Source organism: Leucoraja erinacea, chromosome 36 (assembly GCF_028641065.1).
Source record: "Leucoraja erinacea ecotype New England chromosome 36, Leri_hhj_1, whole genome shotgun sequence".
In the NCBI taxonomy this organism is placed as follows: Eukaryota; Metazoa; Chordata; class Chondrichthyes; order Rajiformes; family Rajidae; genus Leucoraja; species Leucoraja erinaceus.
In genome coordinates, this window is record NC_073412.1 from 5,654,520 (window position 1) to 5,680,204 (window position 25,685).

At 39.2% G+C, this 25,685-nt stretch overlaps 1 protein-coding gene across 3 annotated transcripts in view; it reads right to left on the reverse strand.

Annotated features, from left to right (window-relative positions):
- The window catches only part of scaper (S-phase cyclin A-associated protein in the ER), a 234,954-nt gene that overhangs the window by 173,816 nt on the left and 35,453 nt on the right, over positions 1 to 25,685 (reverse strand). For all 3 annotated transcript variants that reach the window (XM_055662538.1, XM_055662537.1, XM_055662536.1), the window contains 4 exons: positions 14,318 to 14,418; positions 11,586 to 11,717; positions 9,607 to 9,752; positions 3,178 to 3,443 (listed from right to left, as the gene is read on the reverse strand). In XM_055662538.1, coding sequence (XP_055518513.1) covers positions 3,178 to 3,443; positions 9,607 to 9,752; positions 11,586 to 11,717; positions 14,318 to 14,418 — 645 coding nt within the window. The remainder of the gene's footprint in view (positions 1 to 3,177; positions 3,444 to 9,606; positions 9,753 to 11,585; positions 11,718 to 14,317; positions 14,419 to 25,685) is intronic.

Below are 25,685 nucleotides of genomic sequence, written 5' to 3' on the forward strand. Positions count from 1 at the left end.
AACTAAATTACTTGACACTTCAACAGAAGGCAAGAGCTCGGAGCATATTTGGCTAGATTCTTCAATCTTTGCAATTGCTTACTCATTCAATGGTCATCCAGACTTTCCAACATTTGTTTTGCTCCAAGACATCGTTATTATTATAATTGGCAACATTTATAATTCACTTTCATTCTATATTTGCAACACAGATCTGATTTCCCTACCAGAAGGCATTATGTCATCACAGTTGGAAGCAATGTGCATATGACACATTATAAATCAGTCCAGGCTTTGCCTGTACAATATGTGCACAATGTCTTTAGGGATCAACTTGTATAAACAAGATGAAAATATATATATATTTTTTATTAACTTGTGGGACAATGAAAATTCCTCTCACCTTAAAATCTGTTTTTCAGTGCAACACCTAAAATCTGAATACAAGCAATTTAGCTCTGAAGTGGAAGGAGTCAGTGAGAATCGAGTACTTTCAACAAATAAATATTCACATTTTAATGATGTGCCTTTAAAGAAAATTGTACATTCACTTTATAACCATAATCATTTAATTGGATGATGTAATGATAATTACTGGAGAGCAGGTGCAATAAACTCTGCTATTTTAATTTTAACGAATTAGAAGGTTAATCACAGAATCATTAATCTGCAGATCAAAAAGAAGCTATTATGCCCTTGGCAATATAACAAGGCATTCCAGACTTATCCCACTTCACTGCAAGCTTTTAAGAGTCAGTAAAGGAGAAACAAGGAACTGCAGGTGCTGGAATCTGGAATGGAATACAAAATGCTGGAGTAACTCAGTGGGCCAGACAGCATCTATGGCGGACATGGATAGGTGGCATTTTAGGTCAGGACCTTTCTTCGGACTGACTGTAGGGCTCAGAGAAAGCAAAAAAGGACTTCTTCTTCTTCCGAGTCCATCTTGTTACAAATGTTGACGTCGCTGTCATCGTCTGTCCTGAAAAGGACCCAAGCTTCCGGCGACAATCAGTGGGAGCCACCACTTGTTACAACAGATGATGGTGGAAGCAGAATTAGCTCGGGATACTTCCAGTTTCCAGCCCCGCAACATGGACGCTTCTGAAGAAGGGTCTCGACCAAAACGTCACCCATTCCTTCTCTCCAGAGAAGCTGCCTATCCCGCTGAGTTACTCCAGCTATTTGTGTCTATCTTCAGTTTAAACCAGCATTTACAGTTCCTTCATACATCATGCTAGAATGGAGATGGGGACAGGACTAAGCATGGAAAATGATAGTTGCTCTTCAAATAATCACGGAATAAGCATTTCTTGCAGTATTTCCAGAATCTGTTGGTGGTATCATTTCGGGGCATTGAGGTCCCAGAAACTGATGGAAGGCCAAGAAGCACTGCAGCTTGCTAAATAACCTTGTGCTGAGAATGAGGTCTTGAATTTCTTCTACTGAAGAAAGTCCATTGATGCAATGATGCAATGAAGCGATGTGTGCCATCAGGGATCTTGTCATGAACCTTCATCGTTAGATGACAGTGTTATACAGCAAGGAGAGGCTGGGCGAGAATCTTTGCTTGTGAATGAGCCAACATTAGCTTGTAGCTTGGCCTCTGAGCATAATGCAACTCAAGTATACTCTATATTCTGCAGCTCAATTATTCAAGGCTTGGCTAACCTTGTCTGCTGTTGACATGTCTTTTGAGATAATAGTTGCATGCTACCATTCTCTAGCTGTTTTTAAGTCACTCCTGAAGACATATCTATTCTCCGTGGCCTTTGTAGATCAGTAAGATGTTGAATTGTTTATTAACTTTATTTGCTTGGTTTTGCTGCGTTGTTCGTACTCGTGTTTTATGTTTTTTTTTAATTTATTGTTTGGATTTTCGTATGTAATTTATGCGCCTCATGTTAGTTGTATGTTCTGTTGTTCTGCCTGTTTTATGATGTCTTGCTTGTTTTCTTTTTTCTGTACAGCACTTTGGTCAGCTTTGGTTGTTTTTAAGGTGCTTAACAAATAAAGTTATTATTATTATTATTATTATAAAAAGATTGTAAATTGGAGATGCATTTGTGTGGAACTATATTAGACAAAACCTCCAAAATCCTTGCTAACCAATAAATTCAAAGGCCACACTGTGATGAAAAAGGGCCATATATACAGTAATGGTTAATGCTGTTCCGTCTCATGGTGAAGATGACACCCCTAGATGGATGGAATCCACATGAGCTGTACAATGGAGTCCAGAACCAGTATTCTAATTCTGACCTATCATGCTCTTGGTTTGTCAGTTTTCAAGTTCATATCATTGACTGCATATTCTCTCTTATTTTCTCCCCCCAAATTAATGACCACCCATCAATAGTTTATTCACTGTTTAATATTTTAATCGTGAATAAAATATTGGTGAGTATTAATATAGTGCTAAAAAAATGTATTTTAAGGATGAAGCAATAAGAGTGTGATTCCATGTAATTTACATGAATCACAAATAAAAATGAGTTCACAAACCAGCTGATAGCCATGACAATGATTCATTAAAACCAATTAAAACAACTCAGCAAAAAAACGTATAGCCCAAAATGCGACCACCAATCTGGGAAATTAGTTTTAGTGAGCCAGATCATACAGAAACGGTCACTTCCAGACAGAGTATACTTCCAGACCGAAAATCTAACAAGAACACAAATCCGGCATCAAACACCTCGTGCATATGAACCTTACTTGCACTGAACTTGAATAGCTTCCAGACTTTACGACCTTGACCTACAGGGGCAAGGGATTAAAGACAGGCAAGTGTCCTTAGAAGAGAGGCCAGTAAAGTAACTCTCTGTTGAAGTGGCAAGACATGAACATTTAGAAAAACTCACACTAGCAAGAAATGAGAGCTCCATCAGCACTCAATGTTTAACCACATCACAGCTTCACTTTGAAGGCTTATTAATGCTGACCACATACTGTAAAGGATATGTCACCAAATTTACTACATATTTTCTTACCGTCTGCTGACTCTTTTTGGAAAGTTTTCGCACAACAATTAAAACAGGGGCCCAATATTAATATTCATATTTTGCTTTAAATTTCATATCAGCACAGAAAGTTTAACAAAAAAACAAAAAAAATCACTGTCTCCAAATTTGAAAATTAAAACTCACTGTCAACATACAACACTGTTAAGGAATGTTTTACTGTTACATAGCATACCTTAAAGCTGCCAATAGAAGTATCTTCATTCTGGTTCTTTATCTTTTCTGGTGTATCTGTAACACTATCAGAACTGGGACTCGTTTGTTCAAATTCTAGTTCTCCATTCGGTGTAACTGAGAGTCCATTTTCCTTATCACTGTCATCCTTAAGACTGAGATACATCGTCCCCGATGTGTTGGTGACATTCACAGCCATTGCGGCAGAACGAGACCGGGTCGTTCTTCCACGCTGCACCGTCTCCCATCCTTCAGTATCTTTCCTGTCTGTAAGAAATTGAAGGGAGAGAGTACGTCGACATAAGAAATGTGTTAATCTATAGCTCCACGATCGTAAAAACAGATAGCATCGAAGAATGGCATGGATCGGGTTTCCACCCATGAATATTGCAGGGTCCCAAGTCTCATGTGTACAATTAATAATAATCTTCATGAATAAATATCTGAGCTTTATTTAGAGTCCTATATATTATGTTCCCATTGTCCAAAATAAAAAAATATTTTCAACATAAAGCCTAGATAATTATTCATAAAGACATTTCCCACAACTATAAATCCAGCCACAAGGCTTATGATCTAAAGGGAAAAAATATAATGATAAAATACAAAAATTGACATATTTGGTTTAAATATTCTGTCGGAGCCAATGTAATTTTTTTCTTGATGAGTCCACTTGCTAATGCAATTCATCAGTAATTTTTAAAAATCACTACCAAGACTTAAATGTTCACCAAAATTTAATATGATTATTATTGAAAAGCAAAATGGAGACTATTATCTAAACATAAATCGGACTTGCTCTATGAATGGGTATATGGGTGGACAGCAACAGTTTGGCTGCAATTGTCCCTCTGATCAAAGAAGAAAATGCAAAGCTTTACTCAAATGCACATGGTGTACTCAATCAAACAGACCAAAGCTCATTGGCACCAAGATCTCATAACTCAAACCCTAAATGGTCAAGGATTATTCAATCAATTCTGTCGGTAGCAGAAAGACAGGATTGATTATCAACCTCCGATAGAGATCAGAAAAAAAAGTGTCAAAAATAAATAAGTTAACTGGTCAATATACAAAATGACATACATCATACGGACGTTACCTACGAGAGAAATTGTGCTGTTACTGTGGCTGCATCATCTATCAATGATGCTAAACAAAAGAGTATCAGTTTTCACCATCTTCCACAAACCCGATCACTGCTATCAAATATCAGCCCCTCTGCTATGGTAAGCATATAACGTTCCCAGCTTCGTCTTATACTTATAGTGTAGTCATGGAGAAACTGTGCATAACCATTGTCATGCAGCAGATGTTTGTGAACATGTGAGATTTCACCAAGCTCTAGAAACAGATGGCGACCAGCCCAATCTGTGAAGGAAGCTAATTTCAGCGTTAAACATCTTTACACTATCAACACTATGGCTTTTTAATGACGAATTCTGCAAACTGGAAGATCAGCATCCACCAACACTTGATAATAGTGGGTGAATCAACTCAAATCATTGTACACACAGGAGTTAGAGTTTCACAGGAGTTAGAGTTTTGAGGTAAAGATATAAAGAGCTAAAAATACAGATAGTTATGTCCAGAAATGTGTTTATTTTTTGCAAGGCAAGGTCTCCAAGACTGGATATGATCAATTAAACACCAGGTAACCAGACGCACACTAGATGGAACGTTTTGGAATATGGGCTGGGTGAAAGGTGGATGGAAACGTTGTTTATGGCATACATCTTAATATGCAACTTGGTAGAAAATAAGCAATTTGAACTGCCACAGGGAAACATTTACACAACTTCCTGTGGAGCCAGAAGGAAGTCTGGTGCCAAAACATCAATGCTTCATGTCAAGATATTCCCAATCAAATTGACATTGGAAAATCCTAACTATTATAATCAGCTGTACATCAATGACTAGTGACACATCAACAAAATACTGGAAATACTCTTTAGGTCAGTCAGCAGAGAAAGAAAGAGTTAAATGTTTCAAACCAATGACCTTTCGAAGAACTGAGAGTTAAATAGGACCTGACCCAAAACATTGTCCATCCATTTTCTCCAGAGATGCTACCTGACCTACTGAGTTACTCCAGCACTTTGCGTCTTTTTGCATCTGCAGTTTCTTGTGTTTCCAGTTAAACGCCTGGCATGTTTTACGTTGCACTGTACAAAGGGAATGTCTGGAGACTATGAGTGACTGAATGGTGTTGGCTGCAGTTGATGGGGGATGATCATAGCTCGTTAATTGCAATGATGTTTGCAGATGAAGCAAATAACTGACATAAAAAAGTGTTTAAAAAAAAGTGTTGGAACAATTTGATAAAATGAGTAGAAGCAAAATGCCACAAATACTAGAAACCTGTAATCAAAAAATGGATGATTCAGGGAATGGTCAGTACTCGGAAGACAAGATCAATGCTTGGAAACTAAGTGGGAGTGTTCTTCTTCAAAGTAGAGGAGAGCACATCATGAGCATCAAATAAAAATATACTAAAATGGAAAATGACAAAAAAGAAATTCTGGTTGCTTCAGCTGGAGAGAGAGAATGGGTCCCTGGACAATGATGAAGAGGTAAAAGCATTGGTAATGCACCCCTACAGTCACACGAGAGGTGGAGAGGGTGCTGCTATTCATTCCGGATGGAATGGCCCCTTCAAATTGCAGAGTGCGAAGGGCAAGATAGGCATGTCTGGGAAGGGACCATGACATTGACAGAAATCAGAGAGGATGATGCTTTGACCATGGAGGCTGGTGGGCAGAAGACAAGGTGGGAGGAGAAAGTGGCAAGAGCAGATAATGATGAACAGATTAGGTTTAGCACTCTGTGTGGAGGAAGGAACTGCATATGCCAGTTTAAACCTAAGAAAGTCACAAAATGCTGGAGTAACTCAGCGGGACAGGCAGCATCTCTGGAGAGAAGGAATGGGTGACGTTTCGGGTCAAGACCCTTCTTCAGACCCAACCCGAAACGTCACCCAGTTTTAGTAATGTAAATAAGGTCTATTTAACCTTATTTACAGGAGGACAGGAGGACAACAGAGGAGGATGACTGAATTTTGGAGCCATCCCTCACAGTGGGAAACTTTGATCCCGCTGTGTGGGGATGTTTGTGTTAAAGCCTATCGTGTTCTGTGCTCTTTATTATTTGTATGGCGACCACACATTTCACTGTACCAATTGGTACATGTGACAAATAAATGCATCTTGTATCTATCTTGATCTGGATCTTAACCTATCTTAGGTTAGTACCCAGGAGGTTATGAAGAGGTAAAGGTAGACATGGGTTACAATCCTATCAATAGCATACCGTACAATCCCATCAATCCACAGCTATTTTGACTGCATCACCTCCCATCCTGCTTCCACAGAGCACCACGTTCCATCCCCGCTGTTCATCCAGCTCCATCATATCTGTACTGATGGCGATATTTTCCACAACAATGCTTCAAAAATGTACAGCATGCATGTACATCCCTGCTGACCAAGATGCCTATTTACACTAATCTTGTTTCCCTGCATTTGGCCTGTATTAGTTTCCCTATCCAGACACCTCAAATGTTTTTTTTTTTAATATATTGTAATTATATCAGCTTCTGTAGCTCCTGTGGCAGCTTGTTCCATATACCCATCATCTTTTTAGACTTCCCTTCCCTGTGACTATCTAACCATCCCTCAGCCTCCTGCGCTCCAGTGAGAACAATCCCAGCCTATCCAATCCCTCTCTGTAAGTAAAGCCCTCTATTGCAGATAACATCCTGGTGAAAGTCATCTGCACTCTTTCTAGTGCTGGAATTGTTCAACCAATTTTGCTCTTGGTTCTTGGTTTCTTGGTCCTCCAAAATATTCCAAATGGAATTTAAATTGGAGGTGGTGAAGGGAGGGCTTAAGCCGGAAAGGGTTATTGGGAAGAAAGAGCTACTTTAAATTTAGTTGCATCTGGTTGGGTAACTATAGTTGGGTGGAGATTATTCCATGCTTTAATTGTGCGGGGGAAGAACGAATTGCTGTACACATCTGTCTTTGTAGCTGGGATCACAAATTGGATCCAATGCCCTCGTCTGCTCCTAATTGGTTTGGGTTTGGTGTAGGTCTTGTAGTCTATGTCGAGCTGACCATTTAACATTTTGTAAAAACAGGTCAAACGGTGAGCTTCACGTCTGTCTTGGAGAGGGTTCCACCCCGACCAGAGAATTCAGAAGTTTGGTGACACTCGCTTCTCTCTCTCATAGGTGTTAGTAACAAATCGAGCTGCCTGTCTTTGGACACGTTTGATGGAAGAAATATTTTTATTTGTGTATGCTCCAAGTCTATCACATCCTGTTGTTTGGGATCCCTCTTGCACAACAATGAGCAATGCTCCCATCACAATGTTAATTTTCTTCACTTCTTCAAAACATACCAGGACATGTCTTAATAAAACTTGCATTCCCAGCACAACCTTCATTTACATAAGCCTTATAAACTAAGCAAAGGAAGTCGGAATGTAAATAACTCTTCTTGTATCAATATGATGATTGAATATATGATGTAAACAAGAGTAAACACGGGGTTAAACGATGCCAAGGAGATTTCAGGGAGATTCAATCCCAGACAGACCCCGCAGTGTCGCCTGAGGCTGCCGAGTGCGTACTTGGTTACCGTTGCATGTAGCAGACTCTAGATAAAGCAATCTTCACATTGCTATTTCTAGACTATTTCGCTTTTACTGAAATAATTGATGAAAGTGCGGATATTCCACAGTCCCTCAACAGCAGATTCCTCCTCCATGACATGTGTTGGAGCACTTGAAGAAAGGGTGGCAATGTTGTGTAAAGATTATGAATCTGTGTCGTCAGTGGAATCCACAAAAGAGTAATGTTATTATACCATGGCCAATTCGCATATGGAATCATATCCAGTGAGAAAATAGGGAACATCTAGTTGAAATGTGCAGCTTTGAAAGAGTATTTTTTGAAGTACCTATTATTTAATATAAGTTTAAGAAGGAACTGCAGATGCTGGAAAATCGAAGGTACACAAAAAAGCTGGAGAAAGTCAGCGGGTGCAGCAGCATCTATGGAGCGAAGGAAATAGGCAACGTTTTGGGACGAAACCCAAAGGAAATAGGCAACGTTTCGGGTCGAAACCCAAAGGGTTTCGACCCGAAACGTTGCCTATTTCCTTCGCTCCATAGATGCTGCTGCACCCGCTGAGTTTCTCCAGCTTTTTTATGTACCTTACATAAATATAGGTTGTTTAAGAAGGAACTGCAGATGCTGGAGAATCGAAGGTTACACAAAAAAGCTGGAGAAACTCAGCGGGTGCAGCAGCATCTATGGAGCGAAGGAAATAGGCAACGTTTCGGGCCGAAACCCTTCTTCACACTGGGATTAAATATAGGTTATTTAGTTTAGGAGATACCGCGTAGACAATACGTTTCACAACAGTAAGATTTGGTTGTAAAAGCTCTGGGTCCCTTTGCATTCAAAAACCTCACACAAACTTTCCAAAGTTTTCCTAAAAAATCTAAATGTATTAATCCATTGCAAAATTACGCATTATTTACATTTTTCCTTAACGACTGAGCAATTCAGCAACCAGTGGAAAGTTTATCTTTATAAAATGTGGCATTGTTTGGAGAGACATGAATTCTTTTCTTGTATGTATGACTGCAGAAACAACATTTCACTTGAGCCTCTATGAGGTTCAAGTGACAAATAAATTGTATTGTATTGTATTGCATTGTATTGTATTGAATAGCGTAACAATTTATTTCATTTGTAGTTTTAAGACCAAGTTTAGTTATTGTGTTCACTTCACAATTTGCAGTGGGTAAAATAAATTAGAACCAGTAAATCCTAGTCAACCTAGAATATTTTTGAGATCAGAATTAATTTACGCAAGTGTGTAGATGTGTCTGATTCTTGATAGTACTGCGCTATGTTACATAGCTGGACATTTGGTTAACTTAGAAAATGTAAGGAAACAACAATTAGCAAGTTCATATAAATCGCTTGAGTGACTCAGTGTCTATTTTCGGTTTAAACCAGCATCTGCAGTTCATTCCTACACAAGCAAGTTCATATAACTTTAGTTCAATTCTTCTTTAATTAAATTTCAAAATAAAGAGAAAAATAAGAATATTATAACTGGGAGCTGTATAATTTTCCGTCATTCCAAAAGAAAATACATTTCCCTACCCAATATGTATAGTGACAATGTATAGTGACAATAAATGGCATATCTATCCAATATAGACACAAAATGTTGGAGTAACTCAGCGGGACAGGCAGCATCACCGGAGAGAAGGAATGGGTGACGTTTTGGGTCGAGACCCTTCTTCAGACCTACCCAATCCCTGATGGTGTGACTGAGCGCGTATACACATCAGGAACATCGATGATTTTTGCATTTTCTGATTTTTAAATGCTATGATAATAATAACTCACCATTTGGATGCAATCTAATCCGCGGTGAAGACTTCTGATTGTGCTTTGGTGCTGCAGTCATAGTTGCTCCATTAGCTTTTACTTTGTCGGCCCAACTGACACCTGTTGAAGCTAGACGAGCTACTACCAAGGCTGGAGGGGCTGCCCTGAATAGAAAATGTATAGACTTGGATGAAAACCATGAGGAGAAACATTCACCATTACAAATTATTCACTGGAGATAAAAAGGATGTCGAGACTGGGATTCCTAACTTAGCTCTAAAGACCAACTGTCTAATTTACAATGCTCCTCAAAATTTACAGGTGTACCACAACTAACATGATTAAAGTTCACTTTTTTCTATGGTTGACTCTTCCTAATTAACCAATTAACCCACCAGTCTGAGGGAGGAAATCAAAGCATCTGATGAAAACCCACACATTTATAGGAGGGACATTTAGACTTTATACAGAGAGGCCCAAGATCATGAGTGAATCAAAGTCATTTGAAAGCAACAGCAGCATTACCTGCTGTCCTTATCTTCAGCTGGCAGACACTGAACTCCTCTCTGTATCTATGCCCCGCCATTAACAACATATGCCAATGTGTCACCACTAACTCTGCCTTGTACCAAGTTTGCAATGTGTTAACAAAAAAAGATACAAAATGCTGGAGTAACTCAGCCAGTCACGCAGCATCTCTGGAGAACATTGATAGGTGACGTTTCAGGTCGGGTCCCTTCTAAATTTATAAAATGGATACTTTTGTCATATATCCAACATCATTTTATTTTCAGTCTCCAATGCTGTTTATTAATAATGCACCCAGTAAGGCAAGGTGCAAACAAATTAAAATGGCTGCATATTTATCTCACGCTTCTGTGATGCTGGTTGCAAAGTTGAACTGTTGTATGAATTTCATGTAAATCTGCATGTCAATACCAGTCAACATTTACAGCCCACTTTGATAATCAATAGCCATTTCCTGAGGTAATCCCATTACAAAATAGCCAATGTATTGAACCAACTCTTCAGCAGTCTTCAACCATAATAAGTCGTGAACATCCTTCAATGGCAATGTGTTTAATAAATTAAAAGGAGTCGCATGTAAGTGACATTAGAGGAGGATCAAACTACATGTAGTAATCTCACTTTAGATTAATTTAATAAAATGGCAACAAAGAAAACTGCTAACATATTAGGCACTGCATGTTCTGCATTTATGTACATACATGGATTCACTTCAACAAAGACTAGATTCTGGGCAATTTGGATTGTTTTCTCCAGAACCGCCGGAGGTTGTAGGGAAACTGATAGAAGTATATAAAATTCTGAGAGGCATAGATGGGGTAGACAGTCAGACTCAAAGGATGAAAGGTTTAAGGTGAAAGGTGCAAAGATTAAAAGGAGAAGTGCGGGGCAAGTTTTTTTTTTTTTTTAAACTCAGAAGGAGCCGAGTGGCAGGAATACGCTGTGGGGGCTGATCTTTGAAGCGGATATAGTAGTGGCATTCAAAAGACTTTTGGCTAGGCATATAGATATACATAGAATGGAGGAATACAGGTTATGGGTATACATAGATTACAAATTATCTACAAGGTAGATAAGTGATGGTCTTAGCATTATGTTCGGCGAAGACATTGTGGGTCGAAGGACCGGTTCCTGTTCTGTATTGTTCTATGTTCTATTATATTATACACAAGTTGACTACTACATTTGTCCATGACACATATTACATTTTAAAAGTAATACAGGTATATTATATTTGAATTATTCTGTGATTTCATAGTAATACAAACGCATTACACAGCTGTGGGCAGTTAGTTTACCTGTAACATATACAGGACTGTGGCATACTGTACAAATGAAAGGATCCAGCAAACTGGTCTCAAATCACTGGATCTGGAAGTATGACTGGCTTGCATTTCACGGAAAGGATGCATAATGTTTTCCACTATCAACCTGCAAGAAACAAAAGCCAAGGTAGAAATATTTCTTACATGGTATTGGGAGCCCCGAAATTTAAACTTCTTCGAGCATTCGACGTGGTGCAAATCCTGTCTGCAGGTGGACTTGGCATAACGTGTCGTCCTGGTGACATCTTCCTCACTTCCCAAGCTAGAGACGTGGGTCTGCAAGAGGCACAATAAAAGCCAGACTTAAAGCCAAATAGCTATAATATGCACATGATACCTGGTTACATTTATGGGCTCCATGCGCAATATGAACATCAAGGTACAGAAGGAACGTTAAAAATTCATAAAGATAAGGGGGTTGGAGGCTAGATGCAGGAAGATTGTTCCCGATGTTAGGGAAGTCCAGGACAAGGGGTCACAGCTTAAGGATAAAGGGGAAATCCTTTAAAACCGAGATGAGAAGAACTTTTTTCACACAGAGAGTGGTGAATCTCTGGAACTCTCTGCCACAGAGGGTAGTTGAGGCCAGTTCATTGGCTATATTTAAGAGGGAGTTAGATGTGGCCCTTGTGGCTAAGGGGATCAGGGGGTATGGAGAGAAGGCAGGTACGGGATATTGAGTTGGATGATCAGCCATGATCATATTAAATGGCGGTGCAGGCTCGAAGGGCCGAATGGCCTACTCCTGCACCTAATTTCTATGTTTCTATAATACCGAAAATGAGATGTTATCAATGGGTGGAAACAACAACCATTGTGTGTGGGCTTTTTTAATCTATTAAAGGGCCTGTCCCACTTAGGCGATTTTTTAGGCAACTACCAAAATTTGTTTCAAAATTTCGGCGATAGTGGCGACAATTTTTGCTGTCGTAGATTGTCATAGGTTGTCGCCAGGTATCGTAGGTGAATTCCTAAAGAGTCGCCTAAGTGGGACAGGCCCTTAACAAACAAAAAGCTGAAATTGGTTAAAACTCTTTAAAATTATATGGGGTTTCAATAAGATAATTCCAGAAATTGTGTTTCTATGTAGGGAATCAAAAAAATGAAGGAACACAACAGCATGGTGGCATTAGTATTGTATTGTATTCAAATTTATTGTCATTGTCTCAATTTGAGACAACAAAATGAATTTCCCTTACGGGTAGTATCATAAAAAAAATCACACACAAAAATAAATAAATAATAAATAAATAATAAAGCATATTAAAAATAAAATTGAAATTGAATTAAAAAAAAAAAAAGCACAAACACAGAAAGTCCACGACACAACATAACATAAATGGCACCAAGGTGAGGATGGCACCATAGTCCAGCCAACAATACAGAAAACAATACAGAAAAATGTTTTTCAACATTTTGAAAAAGATTTCGGTAGTCGCCTAAAAAATCGCCTAAGTGGGACAGGCCCTTTAATAGATTAAAAAAGCCCCCACACAATGGTTGTTGTTTCCACCCATTGATAACATCTCATTTTCGGTATTATTAGTCACTAATAAAGATGATTATGTATTTTGAGAATTATCTACTCAGTAAAGGATTGGAATATGGAACATGCTTTCCTGAAACAGTCGCGGAGAACAGAATAGCTCGTGGATCTATTCATGGATAGTAGGTCATGGATAAATAAGAAAGAAAGAAACTGAAGAATGTGAAGTGAAGATAATGTATGTTAGGAAAAGGACCACCTGGAACTAAAGTACCAAGACAAACTTGCTGAATTGAATGGTAGAATTTATTTTCATAAATCTATCATGGAAACATATTAATACAAGCAATTACATACGATGACAACTCCTGACCATCACATAAATATATTATATCCTCAGATATCACCAATAAACCAAATTTCCAAAAACATTACTGATGTGTAGGAAAGAACTGGAGGTGCTGGTTTAAATCGAAGGTAGACAGTAAATGCTGGAGTAACTCAGCGGGACAGGCAGCATCTCTGGAGAGAAGGAATGAGTGACGTGACATGTACAACATCGACAAATGTCTCGCTATAGCTGTTTAAAGTCCAGACACTGCTGTGTACAAAGAAGTGTGTAATCATTATTTAATTTCTTTACTTCAAATTTGTTTTTCGAATTTTTTTATGCAAAAAACACAAGTTCTCCCTAATACTGCCAAATCTTTACTTAAACTTAACACGTAAACTTAACACGTGAAAACTAGAAACAATAAAGATGCTAATTTCCAATGAAACTAATAATCTGGATCTAAAAATAAAAATAAAAAATTATTTCTCAAAACATTACAATTGGAGTAATAACTGGATGCAGTTTAACATTGAGAAAGTGTACAAGGAGGACTAGGAAAATGAAGGGGTCTAAGAAAAGTTGTAATCACATTCTTTCCAAAATAATCTTAAAATGATGTGCAGGAACTGCAAATCTGGAGACTAATAGCTGGATACTGGGAATATTACAGATAATTGGAATCTAATGATTTCCTTCTACATTAGAATTTTCAGAACCTGTAAGCAAAGTGCGAAGATATTAAAAAAATACTATTTGTTCTTTAATATGTAAATTTAATTGATCTTTAGTTATCCTGTTACATTTATACTACTACCAAAAGATTATGATTGGTGCGGGGTACTTTTCAATCTGCCCATTTTTGGGTGTTTCAAAACTAATTTACATAGTTGTGATGTATGGCCTTTATATAATGTATTTCCAATGCCTCCATTCCAAGGGTATTTGCACTGGTTATTCTTCTAAAAGTAATATTTAAGACTGGGTGTCAATTCGACAGATTGCAGTTATTTCAATCTTTGGTCTTTGAAATATCTAATGTCCAATGTAGAGTGGTACCTGTTCTGTGCATCTGTCTTCTCCAATTTCTCCTGCAACTGAAGCCAATCTATCAATGCCTTGAAGTCACGCACATAGTTATCCAGCATCATCAGGACCTCCTGAAAAAGAAATTGATTACATTTACAGTTCAGTAACGTTTCCTGTCTGTCCCTGGTCTCCCACAAAAGATAAACTGTGCCAATATACATCAAGGGAGCACATCCTTTTACCCGGACACTAAAAAGTTGCAGTTTTACCAGTAAAAGCCAAATATTCAATGAGTTCAATTCATTCAGAATCAAGTCATTAAACCACTAAAACACTCCAGAAGAAAGGCGGCAACCCTCACCCCTCGACAAAATAGCTTTACTTTGAACGTTTAAGATGCTGGAAAAATCGAAGTTAGATAAAAATACTGGAGAAACTCAGCGGGTGAGGCAGCATCTGTGGAGCGAAGGAATAGGTGACGTTTTGGGTCGAGACCCTTCCTCAGACTCTTCTTTGAACGTATGCTGTTTACAGTCATATGAGGTTGACTTACTTATATTTTACTCAGACATGCACAGTTCATGCCAAAATTCATCTGTACTTTGGGGATGAGAATTTTGATTAAATTCGAGTTTTAATACCTAGTCCCGAGAAATCTGAACGATTGATCAGAAAACACATTTGGCCCAACTTCTCCAAACAATGCTAACTATACACTATGCAGTCTAGCACAACATTCAGCGCCTTCTCCAATGATGCTAGTGATACGGATAGATGACGTTTCGGTTCGGGACACTTCTTCACACTAATTGTTTGAAGAATTTTTTCATAATTTGTCAAGAATTCACAACACATACAAGTGGCCAAGCAACAATGGCCAAATGGAATTGAAGGTATTATTTTAGGAAATCTATCACAAAACAACCATTGGATAATAAATGTTGCCCAAAATATAAAATTCTAACCTCACTGTAAACAATTGTTACATGTTAGTGGATGCAACATTTTGCGAAGAGAGTTAACTGATTGTGCGAAGTTTGACCCTTTAATGAGTAAGCAACCTAAACATGATTCGCCCAGAGGTAGTTTTTGAGGCTTGTAACAGGATGAAGTGGTACTATTACACCTCATCACCAGAGGTGACAACAATTTGAAACCGAATTGAAAACACACAGGAAGCAGGTTGGAAACGTTTGGAAAGAAAATATTTTAAGTGCAACTTTCCCAGTTGAATTTTGGTGCTATGATAACCATCCCAGTAACAACATCAGATCTTTATTTTTTGCAGAGCCGAGAATCTGACCACTACTGTATGTTTACTTTTGACTCCAACCTGTTTTCTTATAATTACAATCAGTGATTGATGCTCCCAGTGGCGGCCATCTGGATTTCCTCCGCAGGATTTGTTTAAAATTGGCACAACTATGAAAACAAATTTGAAGCTGCCGATAAACATGACAACTGTCAGCTTAAAGTCAGGTTCAACAGGCTGAATGACAGCCAAAAATACTCTCATAATGGATCATTGATGCTATCCTCTCAAACAACAAAGCAAATTCTTAAAAGACTACAACTGAAGAGTTCAAATCTTGCTGCTAGTTGAAGGAATTTGAGTGTTCATCTTTTGGTAGTTACAACATAGCTGACCCCGTGAGTTTTCTCTTAGATCTTTGGTTTCCTCCCACACTCCAAAGACATACAGGTTTGTAGGTTAATTGGCTTGGTATAATAGTAAAATTGTCCCGAGTGTAGGATAGTGTTAATGGGCGCGTATCGCTGGTCGGCGCGGACCCAGTGGGCCAAAGGGTCAGATTCCCCTCTGTATCTCTAAACTAAATGAAGCTGTGTTATAGTTTTAGTAGCACGTTGTCCTGAATTGTTTGAAAATAATTCAATAAAGTCATTTGAGCAGCATGATAACCGCAGCTCACAAACCACCTAAAAATCAAATGGCTTGGTGAAAATCTAAACACAGCATTATAATCTTATTATGCTCTGAAGTTGGATTAAAAAGATTCCAAAATAATTACAAACTTATTTTTGCTATTCACAATCTAATCATTAATGCTCAATGTTTCTGAAGAGATACTTCTGTCACATTTTTCAACTCCTTTCCTTTTTCCATATAGGATCCTCTTTAATATCTGGAACCTGTGCATGACTAACTTGCTCCGGGACTTCTGTCAATAAGCTGCTGAAATCAATAAGGGATACTTCAATAGTAACATCGAAGTATCACCAGCCACCAGTGTTTCCTGTCCTAAAGACGATGCAGTAACATCAAAAGAAACATTACAAGATTATCACCTGCCAGTTAAGCTCCTATGGCTTACCATGTAACACATCAGTCTGAAGAAGGGTCTCAACCCGAAATGTCATCTATCCATGTTTCCCAGAGATGCTGCCTGACCTGCTGAGTAACCCTGTCCCACTTAGGAAACCTGAACAGAAACCTCTGGAGACTTTGCGCCCCACCCAAGGTTTCCGTGCGGTTCCCGGAGGTTTTTGTCAGTCTCCTTACCTGCTTCCACTACCTGCAACCTCCGGCAACCACCTGCAACCTCCGGGAACCGCACGGAAACCTTGGGTGGGGTCGCAAAGTCTCCAGAGGTTTCCGTTCAGGTTTCCTAAGTGGGACTTACTCCCACGCTTTGTGTCCCTTTTTTGTATTAACCAGCATCTGCAGTTCTTTGTTTCCACATAAGTACGGCAGAATTACGTGTGCTGTTGTGCGTGCAATTGTGCGTTCTCTTTATGCAATTTGTGCGCACATAGGCAGTGCTTAGGATATGCCAACTCCAAAATGTTTACTAGCCTGCCATCCTCACAGACTGACAAATATGCTCAATATTTCCAATCATTTTTATTTTAGCGATATTAAAAAATGTCTGTGACAATATAACTTTGATAGCCATTTTGAAATGCACATAAAAACACTGCTCACTACTAAAACAACAGGAAATTCATCAATGAACTCTCTTAATAAAAACAAGTCATAAATCTCAGCAATCTTACTTCACAATAAAATTGTAAAAGCATGCTCCCAAGTTATTGCAATTATCAATATAAAATGCACACTTCCAATTAATATCTATACCTTAGAGAAGACGTACATTAAAATTAATGGGTATACTATTCTTTATATTGGAGAATTGAACCTAACCCATTATAGTCAATGCAGAAGAGAAATTACACTATATAACATTATGGTTCAGATTGGATAATACATTGCAACGCAAAAGCCTATCGCATACATCTTCAGCAGAGCATTTAAAACAGAAATTGCTGAAACACTTAACAGGTCAGGTAGCATTTGTGGAAAGAGAAACAGAGTTACAGTTTCACATTTCATACCCTTTGTCAGAAGTGGGAAAGAGTAAAATAAATTATTTTTTGAGGAGTAAAAAGGTAGAGCAATGATGTGGCAGAACAAGGGGGGTAGGACAAGGCCAACATGTGTTAAAATGGTAGTCTGAAGCACATTATGCTTCTTTGTCTCCGTTGTGTTGGCAGTAGCAGGGCTGTGAGGAACAAATTCAAAATCACAGAAGGATGACTTGCAGAAATACCCAGTTCCGATCCAAATAGAGCGGCTTACCCAAAGAGTAAGGATTCAACATTGGGTTTTGACGGTTGCAATTTGCCCAGATGGAAGATATGCTGCTGTCACTCAAGATTAATTAAAGCCATGTTGTGGCCACAGAATGGGAGTGGAATGGGAAATTAAAGAGGCAGGTGATCGGAAGCTCATGGGGCACTCCAGTGGACTGAATGCAGGTGGTCTATAACAAAATAACCTAATTGCATGATGTACAGAAAAATCAGAGAACACCACAGCCCACTGATTCCGTGCTGACCATCAACCACACATCTTTACATCTATAAATAATCCTCCAATGTTGTTTAATTCTCCTCACATTCTTATCACCCAGATTCCAGCTGCACAGTACTTGTTGGAGTTTAGAAGAATGAGGGGGGGGGGGGGGGGACCTCATTGAAAGATACAGAATAGTGAAAGGCTTGGATAGAGTGGATGTGGAGAGGATGTTTCCACCAGTGGGAGAGTCTGGAACCAGAGGACTTTTAAATTAAAGGACTTTTTTTAGGAAGGAAATGAGGTGAACTTTTTTTCGTCAGAGGGTGGTGAATCTGTGGAATTCTTTGCCACAGAAAGCTGTAGAGGCCAAGTCAGTGGATATTTTTAAGGCAGAGATAGATAGATTCTTAGTTAGTACATGTGGCAGAGGTTATGGGGAGAAGGCAGGAAAATGGGGCTAGGAGGGAGAGATAGATCAGCCATGATTGAATGGCAGAGTAGACTTGATGGGCCGAATGGCCTAATTCTACTCCTATCACATGACTTTATGACATTTACAATGGTCAATTAGCCTTTCGACCTGCATGTCTTTGAGGTGTGGGAGGAAACTGGAGCACCCAGGGAAACACACATGGTCTCACAGGGAATGTACAAACTGCACAACTTAAACCCAGGCATGTGGCACTGTGTTGCAGTGGCTCTACTAGCTGTGTCACTGGTAGCGGTGAACTGAATGAAGTAATTGCTTTTATGTACGACTTTCAAAAATACATCTCTAACATAATGGAGAATGGTTTAATTTGATATTTGTTTTGCCAGGAAATACAATGCACTGAAGTCCCACAAATAGCAATAACACAATATAGTTCCCTGGATGTGATGGTTGAGGGCTATATGCACTCCATGACATTAAAAGAACTCCTTAATCTTCCTCAAGTAAAATGCCATTGATTTGTTTACTTCACAAGTAGATTCAACCTCCGTTTAATCTCTGAAAAAGATGCATTCTTCAAATTAGCACTCTCTTCGTAAAACACGATTATATGAGCTGCAGTCCTAGAATATGACTAACGCCCAACAACCTTCTGATTTACCACCTTTCTAAGTACCATCACTGAGCTGAGATTTCACACCATAGTGTAATTTAGACGTTCGTATATGACTTCATATTTTTATATACTTCATCCCAATTACTTTGTGTTCCAAGCACACCAATTTTATAAATTAGGGTTCTGCATTAAAAAGTTCTGAGGAATAGTATTCATAAGCTTCCAGCACATCGGTTCCGTTCTTTGATGTTCACTTCCCCAAGGACACAACGACAGATGGCGCAATGGGCTAAGTGTTCGGCTGGCGACCGGAAGGTAGCCGGTTCGAATCCCGCTTGGAGTGCATACTGTCGTTGTGTCCTTGGGCAAGACACTTCACCCACCTTTGCCTGTGTGTGAATGTAATGTAATTATGTGAAGCACTTTGGGGTCAATGCAAGTTGACTAAAAATGTGCTAAATAAATAAGATTTTTAAAAAAAATAAAATTAAAAAAAAAGTAATAATAATATTGAGAGGCAAGGCTAAGATTTCAGTCTGAAATCAGGGTCACGTCAGGAATATATTCACCCCTCCCACACCCAAATACTCCAGAATAAATCCCTATCTACCTTTTTCCGCAGCATTCTTTCACATGTAGAGAAAAGGAGTGCTGATCAACTATCTTACGGCTTGCAGTGTTTTATTCTGCTCAGCACTATCTGTTCTAATCAGCTCCAAGCACCCGTAACCTAAAGCTGGCTTGGTGAACAAGGGAATACAAACAAGACAAGCAGTTGGAGTGGCTCCCTGTACTCATTGGAGCGCATCTTTCTCCTTGCTGATGATGGCCATTTTGTCAAAGCGGACAGCAAGAGAACAAAAGTGGCTCTGAAAACACCGATATAGACAGGCAGATAACAAAGTATAGACATACAGCTAAAATTACCAATTAGTTTACCAATTGGCTGCAACGGATTCGATTGGTTTGTAATTAATTCTAGTTACTGGCGCATACAGCAAGACTGTTGGCGCCAACCCTTTGTCCTGCTGACATACAATACCGGTGTACAGGACCCAGGGGTCCTAGACATCAATACCTCTCTCTACCTCACCTACATCAGCCAGTGCAGAAGATATACCCTGTGGTGCTGAAACAGTGGAAAGTTCTGCAGCATGAGAAGACGCTGACAAGAAAGAGGTCTTTATAAGCTGAGCAGTGCAAGAGCAAGAGACGTGCTGAAATAAACTCCACTGTGAGACAGGTTTTTTTTGTGTATGAAGGGGATTTATTTTCTGAAGGTCAAGCCTGCCACACAGAAGCAACACTGAAGTACAACTTTCAGACAAATTATCATCCACCAGGACATTCTTTTACCTAGAAAACTGAGCTCTCTTTTCACTTCTATCCTTGGAAATGGACTGTGACTGCAAATGAAACAACAGCCTCATTCATAACGCAATGTACAGCACAAGTAACACACACCCAGATTAATTTAAATCGGTACAACAGCCCACTGCAGGTACAGTGTCTCTATAAAATACAGTACTGATCGTAGATGCATGTATTCTTTGACATTGATATGCTTGCAAAAAGACAAGATAATTACCTGTCAGTGCTCATTTTTTAAATAATTTGAATGAGAGATTTTTATTCAGGGAAAAATATTGCAACATCCCACTTCACAAGATTGTCATTTTTCCCACCCCCCTGCCCACCCCCTAAATAAACTGTGCTCAGTGTGGGATTTTAATCACTTTTCCATCCTTTAATTGTGCATTTGAGTTTTCAGAATCTTCAATTGTTCTATAAAATAGCTGTGATATGTTGAATTCAATAGTCCTCTTGGTTTCTATCACCCTTTATAAACTCAATTGAGTTTGTCTCTCTGTGCTGTCAGCTTCACCTTAAAGTGAATATAAATTGCAACACAGGCCATTTTGTTCAAATGAACTGTGCTAAAGTTAATCGCCCACAGCAAGAACAATCCTAACCTGAGTTTCCTGTCCTATTCCTTCACTGTTCTGACACTTCAACCATTTTCAACTAATTATTATCTTCCTTCTTCTTGTGTGTGGCGTGCACAGCCTAAAGTTGTAGGACAACTTCTTCTATTTGATCTTATTTGAGTGTGCACGCCGGGTTGATTCCATTCATCGAAACAGGGCGGACCACGTGAAGGCGGCAATCTCCCACCCCACTAATTATTATGAAATGTTGGCATTTCTTTTCCAACAATTGCTCGTGCTATTGCATGGTTTCCCTTTTGTCTCCTTGTTTTCTTTACTTTGATATTTAAAAAAAAAGCTTGATAGACTCACTACGCACTTCCAAAGGTCTTATTATTTTACAACCTCTAATATCCTTTATGCTACAAATTCGTTAATGGGCATGTAATAGGGATTAGTAATTGGTCAAAAGGGGGATGGAAACAGACATAAAGGATAAGGTGTTGTCTATTGATCAGCACGATGTCTCGATGGATGAAAGTGTAGCTCAACATAGATATTAATGACAGACAAAAGAGATGTGTTCTCAGGTTTGTAAATGGCTTCAATAAAACACACAATAAGTTGTTTAAACGGCAGCAGGAAGTTCTGAAGGATATGAAAGGAATGACTGGGCAAAATTATAGTTCTGTGGCGTTCAATATAGGAAATGCATTATCATCCTCTTTGGATCTGACAGGGACAAATCAGAATATTTCTTTAATGCACAAATTCTGCAGGTTGTGCAAGAGAAAAGGATTTGGGTGCTCATGCAAGACAAAAAGCACTATAGGCTTGTGCAGGAAGTAATCAAAGAGGCTAATGGAATTGTGGCCTATATCTCAAAGGGATTCAAATTCAAAAGTGAGGAAGTGATGCACATAAACATGCACAGACCCAGTCTGACGTAACAACCCTCATGACCACGGGCATTTTGGCCCACATTCACCCGAATAGTCCTAGTTTGTGAAGGGTTCAATCATTGCCACATACTTGCTTGCCTTGTGTTCTCTTTTCAGCTTCAAAGTGTGAGGGATAATTTAATCAAATGAATGTAAAATATATGGAAGGTTTAGAGCAGTGGTTCCCAACGTGGGGCGTACGCCCCACAGGGGGGCAATTTGATTTTTAAGGGGGGCAATTGATTTTTAAGGGGGGCAAGGGGGGCTGAGGTCTGGGTCCAAATTTTCGATTTTTATTGTTTTGGATTTTCCATCAGGTAAACATATGTAGTTTATGTTTCAGATGTTATTTTGAGTAAATAATTTTTTGGGGGTAAAAAAGGTATTTATTGTGTAGTTATTACATAATCCAAGGTATTGGCGTTTTAAACTTCTTCAGCTGAAACGGAGTTCACTTTTTAAATGATAAGAATTATATATCACCACATGGGGGGTGGGGGGCATCAGGATTTTAGAGGTGATTAGGTGGGGCATGGCCAAAAAAAGGTTGGGAACCACTGGTTTAGAGGGATATGTGTCAAACACAGGCAATGCGATTTGTGGAGATGGGCATCATGGTTGGCATGTATACGTTAGCCCGAAGGGCCTGCTTTCATGCTTTATGAGTCTAATCACAGTATTCATCAGAGCTGATACAAACAATCTTTTTCATGAGGCAAGAACCTTAGGTGGCACAGCCGTGCAGCGACAGAGTTGCTGCCTTACAGCCCTGGAGACCAGAGTTCGATCCTGACTACGGTTTCTCTTTGTATGAAGTTTGTAAGTTCTCCCCGTGTGCACGTGGGTTTCCCCCCCGAGACCTTCCGTTTCCTCCCACACTCCAAAGGCTCACAGGTTTGAAGGTTAATTGGCTGTGTATAAATGTAAATTGTCCCTCATGTGTGGAGGATGGTGTTAATGTGCGGGGATCAGTGGTCGGTGTAGACTTGGTGGGCCAAAGGGCCCAATTCTGCGCTGTATCTCCAAACTAAACTAAACCAACTGCCACTCAATAATTATATTCTCAGTTCCACATTACCATCTACTTGCGGTATCCTTTTACTTCTTGTTTATCAATTATCCATTCACCACTACTATTAAAATATTTAGACTCTGCTTTCACTGCTCTTTAAGGAAGAGAGTTCCAAAGACTCACTACCTCAAAAAAAAAAACAATTTTGCCTCATCTTGGAATTAGAAACATAGAAAATAGGTGCAGGGGTAGGCCATTCGGCCCTTCGAGCCTGCACCGTCATTCGATATGATCATGGCTGATCATCCAACTCAGTATCCCATCCCTCTCCATACCCCCTGGTCCCTTTAGCCACAAGGGCCACATCTAACTCCCTCTTAAATATAGCCAATGATCTGGCCTCAACTACCTTCTGTGGCAGAGAATTCCACAGATTCACCACTCTCTGTGTAAAAAAATGATTTTCTCATCTCAGTCCTAAAAGAATTCCCTCTTATCCATAAACTGTGACCCCTAGTTCTGGACTTCCCCAACATTCCCCAAAAATTAAAACTATTTACTACTAAAACAGTGATTGCACATCACAGATTCTCCACAGGAACAAAACATCCTCTCCAGATTCACCCTGTCAATACATTATTGGATCTCACATTTAGAATAAGACACCCATGACTCTTCTAAATGCCACTGCATTCAAGTATATTCTTTCAAACTTACTTCATATTTTATGAGCCCAGTAAATTTCTGTGATGTATCCATCCAAATCTTTCTCCGAATAAAGAGATTAATCCCATGCAAAGTACTCCAGAGGTGATCTCACTGATGCCTTATATATCGGAGGTAAAACTTCCTATTATTTTCAATGTCCCTTGCAATAAACGTCAATAGTATTTGTTTTCATACTACACCTTCTTGCTAGCCTTCAGCAAATCATTAATGGTGATAGCCAAGATTCAAGATTCTAGATTCAATTTATTTGTCATTTGCCAGAGCTTGCAACGTTTAACTAAATGTTTCTCTTTTCTTATTTGTCTGTCAAAATGTTCAGACTTCACATTTTCTCACATCATATTCCATTTGCCAGATATTTGCTCCTCATCACTAGCTGAAGTACAAACGTATGAAAGTTAAGGTTGTCTTGAAGTAACTTACGTCTAGATTAATTCTCAGCATTAATCAGACCATCTCTAGTCTGAAAGTAACCAAAAATGCTGGAGAAACTCAGCGGGTGCAGCAGCATCTATGGAGCGAAGGAAATAGGCAACGTTTCGGGTCGAAACCCTGAAGGAAATAGGCAACATTTCGGGACGAAACCCTGAAGGAAATAGGGTTTCGTCCCGTAAGGGTTTCGTCCCAAAACGTTTCCTATTTCCTTCGCTCCATAGATGCTGCTGCACCCGCTGAGTTTCTCCAGCATTTCTGTCTACCTTCGATTTTCCAGCATCTGCAGCTCCTTCTTAAACATCACTAGTCTGAAACTTTTTTGTGACCCAAGAAATCCGGAAAGCCACAATAAGTTTGTTGAATAGTGACATTTTTGTCCAGATTTCTCGGCTTTGTTATAAAAAGCATCAAACCTTTTCTTCATTTGTGACAAACAGGTACTAATCCACAAATGCAAATATACCTTGGCTTAATAGCTATTTTCAATATATTGGAAATATAAAAGACTTTCAACTTCAAATTGTTTTGAAAGAGAGCAAATAAATCATTAAAAGTGACATATTTCAAAGTGCGCGTGCGGAAAGATTTTCCTCATACTTCATGTCAATCTGTCTCCCTCACACCTCTTCTTAGCTGGTCCCCCAGTTTCCACTCCAGATCTGTAAATTCTAACGTGGCTTATGAGTTCAATGTGGAATCTGCAGAATTTGCCATAGGTGGGGCAGAAGACTGGATTAAGCACTGGACTAAGGTATAAGGCAGTTGTGTGCACCATATTCTGGAAGGCAAATCATAAGAGGAACATTGTGTTAGCAGACAAAATGTGAAGGAGAGAACGGCAAATGCTGGTTTACACCAAACACAGACACAAAATGCTGGGTAACTCAGCAGGACAGGCAACATCTCTGGATAGAAGGAATGGGTGACATTTCGGGTCGAGACCCTTCTTCAGTTTTCACTTTTCAGAAGGGTCTCGACCCAAAACATCACCTATTCCTTCTATCCAGGGATGCTGCCTATCCCGCTGAGTTACTTTAGCATTTTGTGTATTGTGTAGGCAGGCTTGGTTGTTGAGAATAAGCTAGTCTGGAGTCTCAGCTAACCTCTTTGCCCCCAAACCCTACATCTGAGAAATAAATGACAGTATTATGACCTTCTGGCTTTCTTCAATGCAGAACCATCAAACTGTGATGGTCACCAATAAAGGTGCCAAAACCCTAGACGTTCTTGTTCCTCTAGCATAGTGGCAAACACTAATTCACCCCATGTCTCAAAAATGCAAACTGAAATGAAAAGTTAATCGGCACAGCTCTTAAACCATTGGTACAAACTGACACGCTCGGCAAAAAAACTTATACTTAAATTTTGGAAAAATGCGTCAACACCAACGCTTAAAATGTGGATTTCAAATATGTCGGAAACGTCACATCTTGAAGAAATGCAACTCCTCCTAGCAGGTAAAGCAGACCAATTCTTAGTGATTTGGT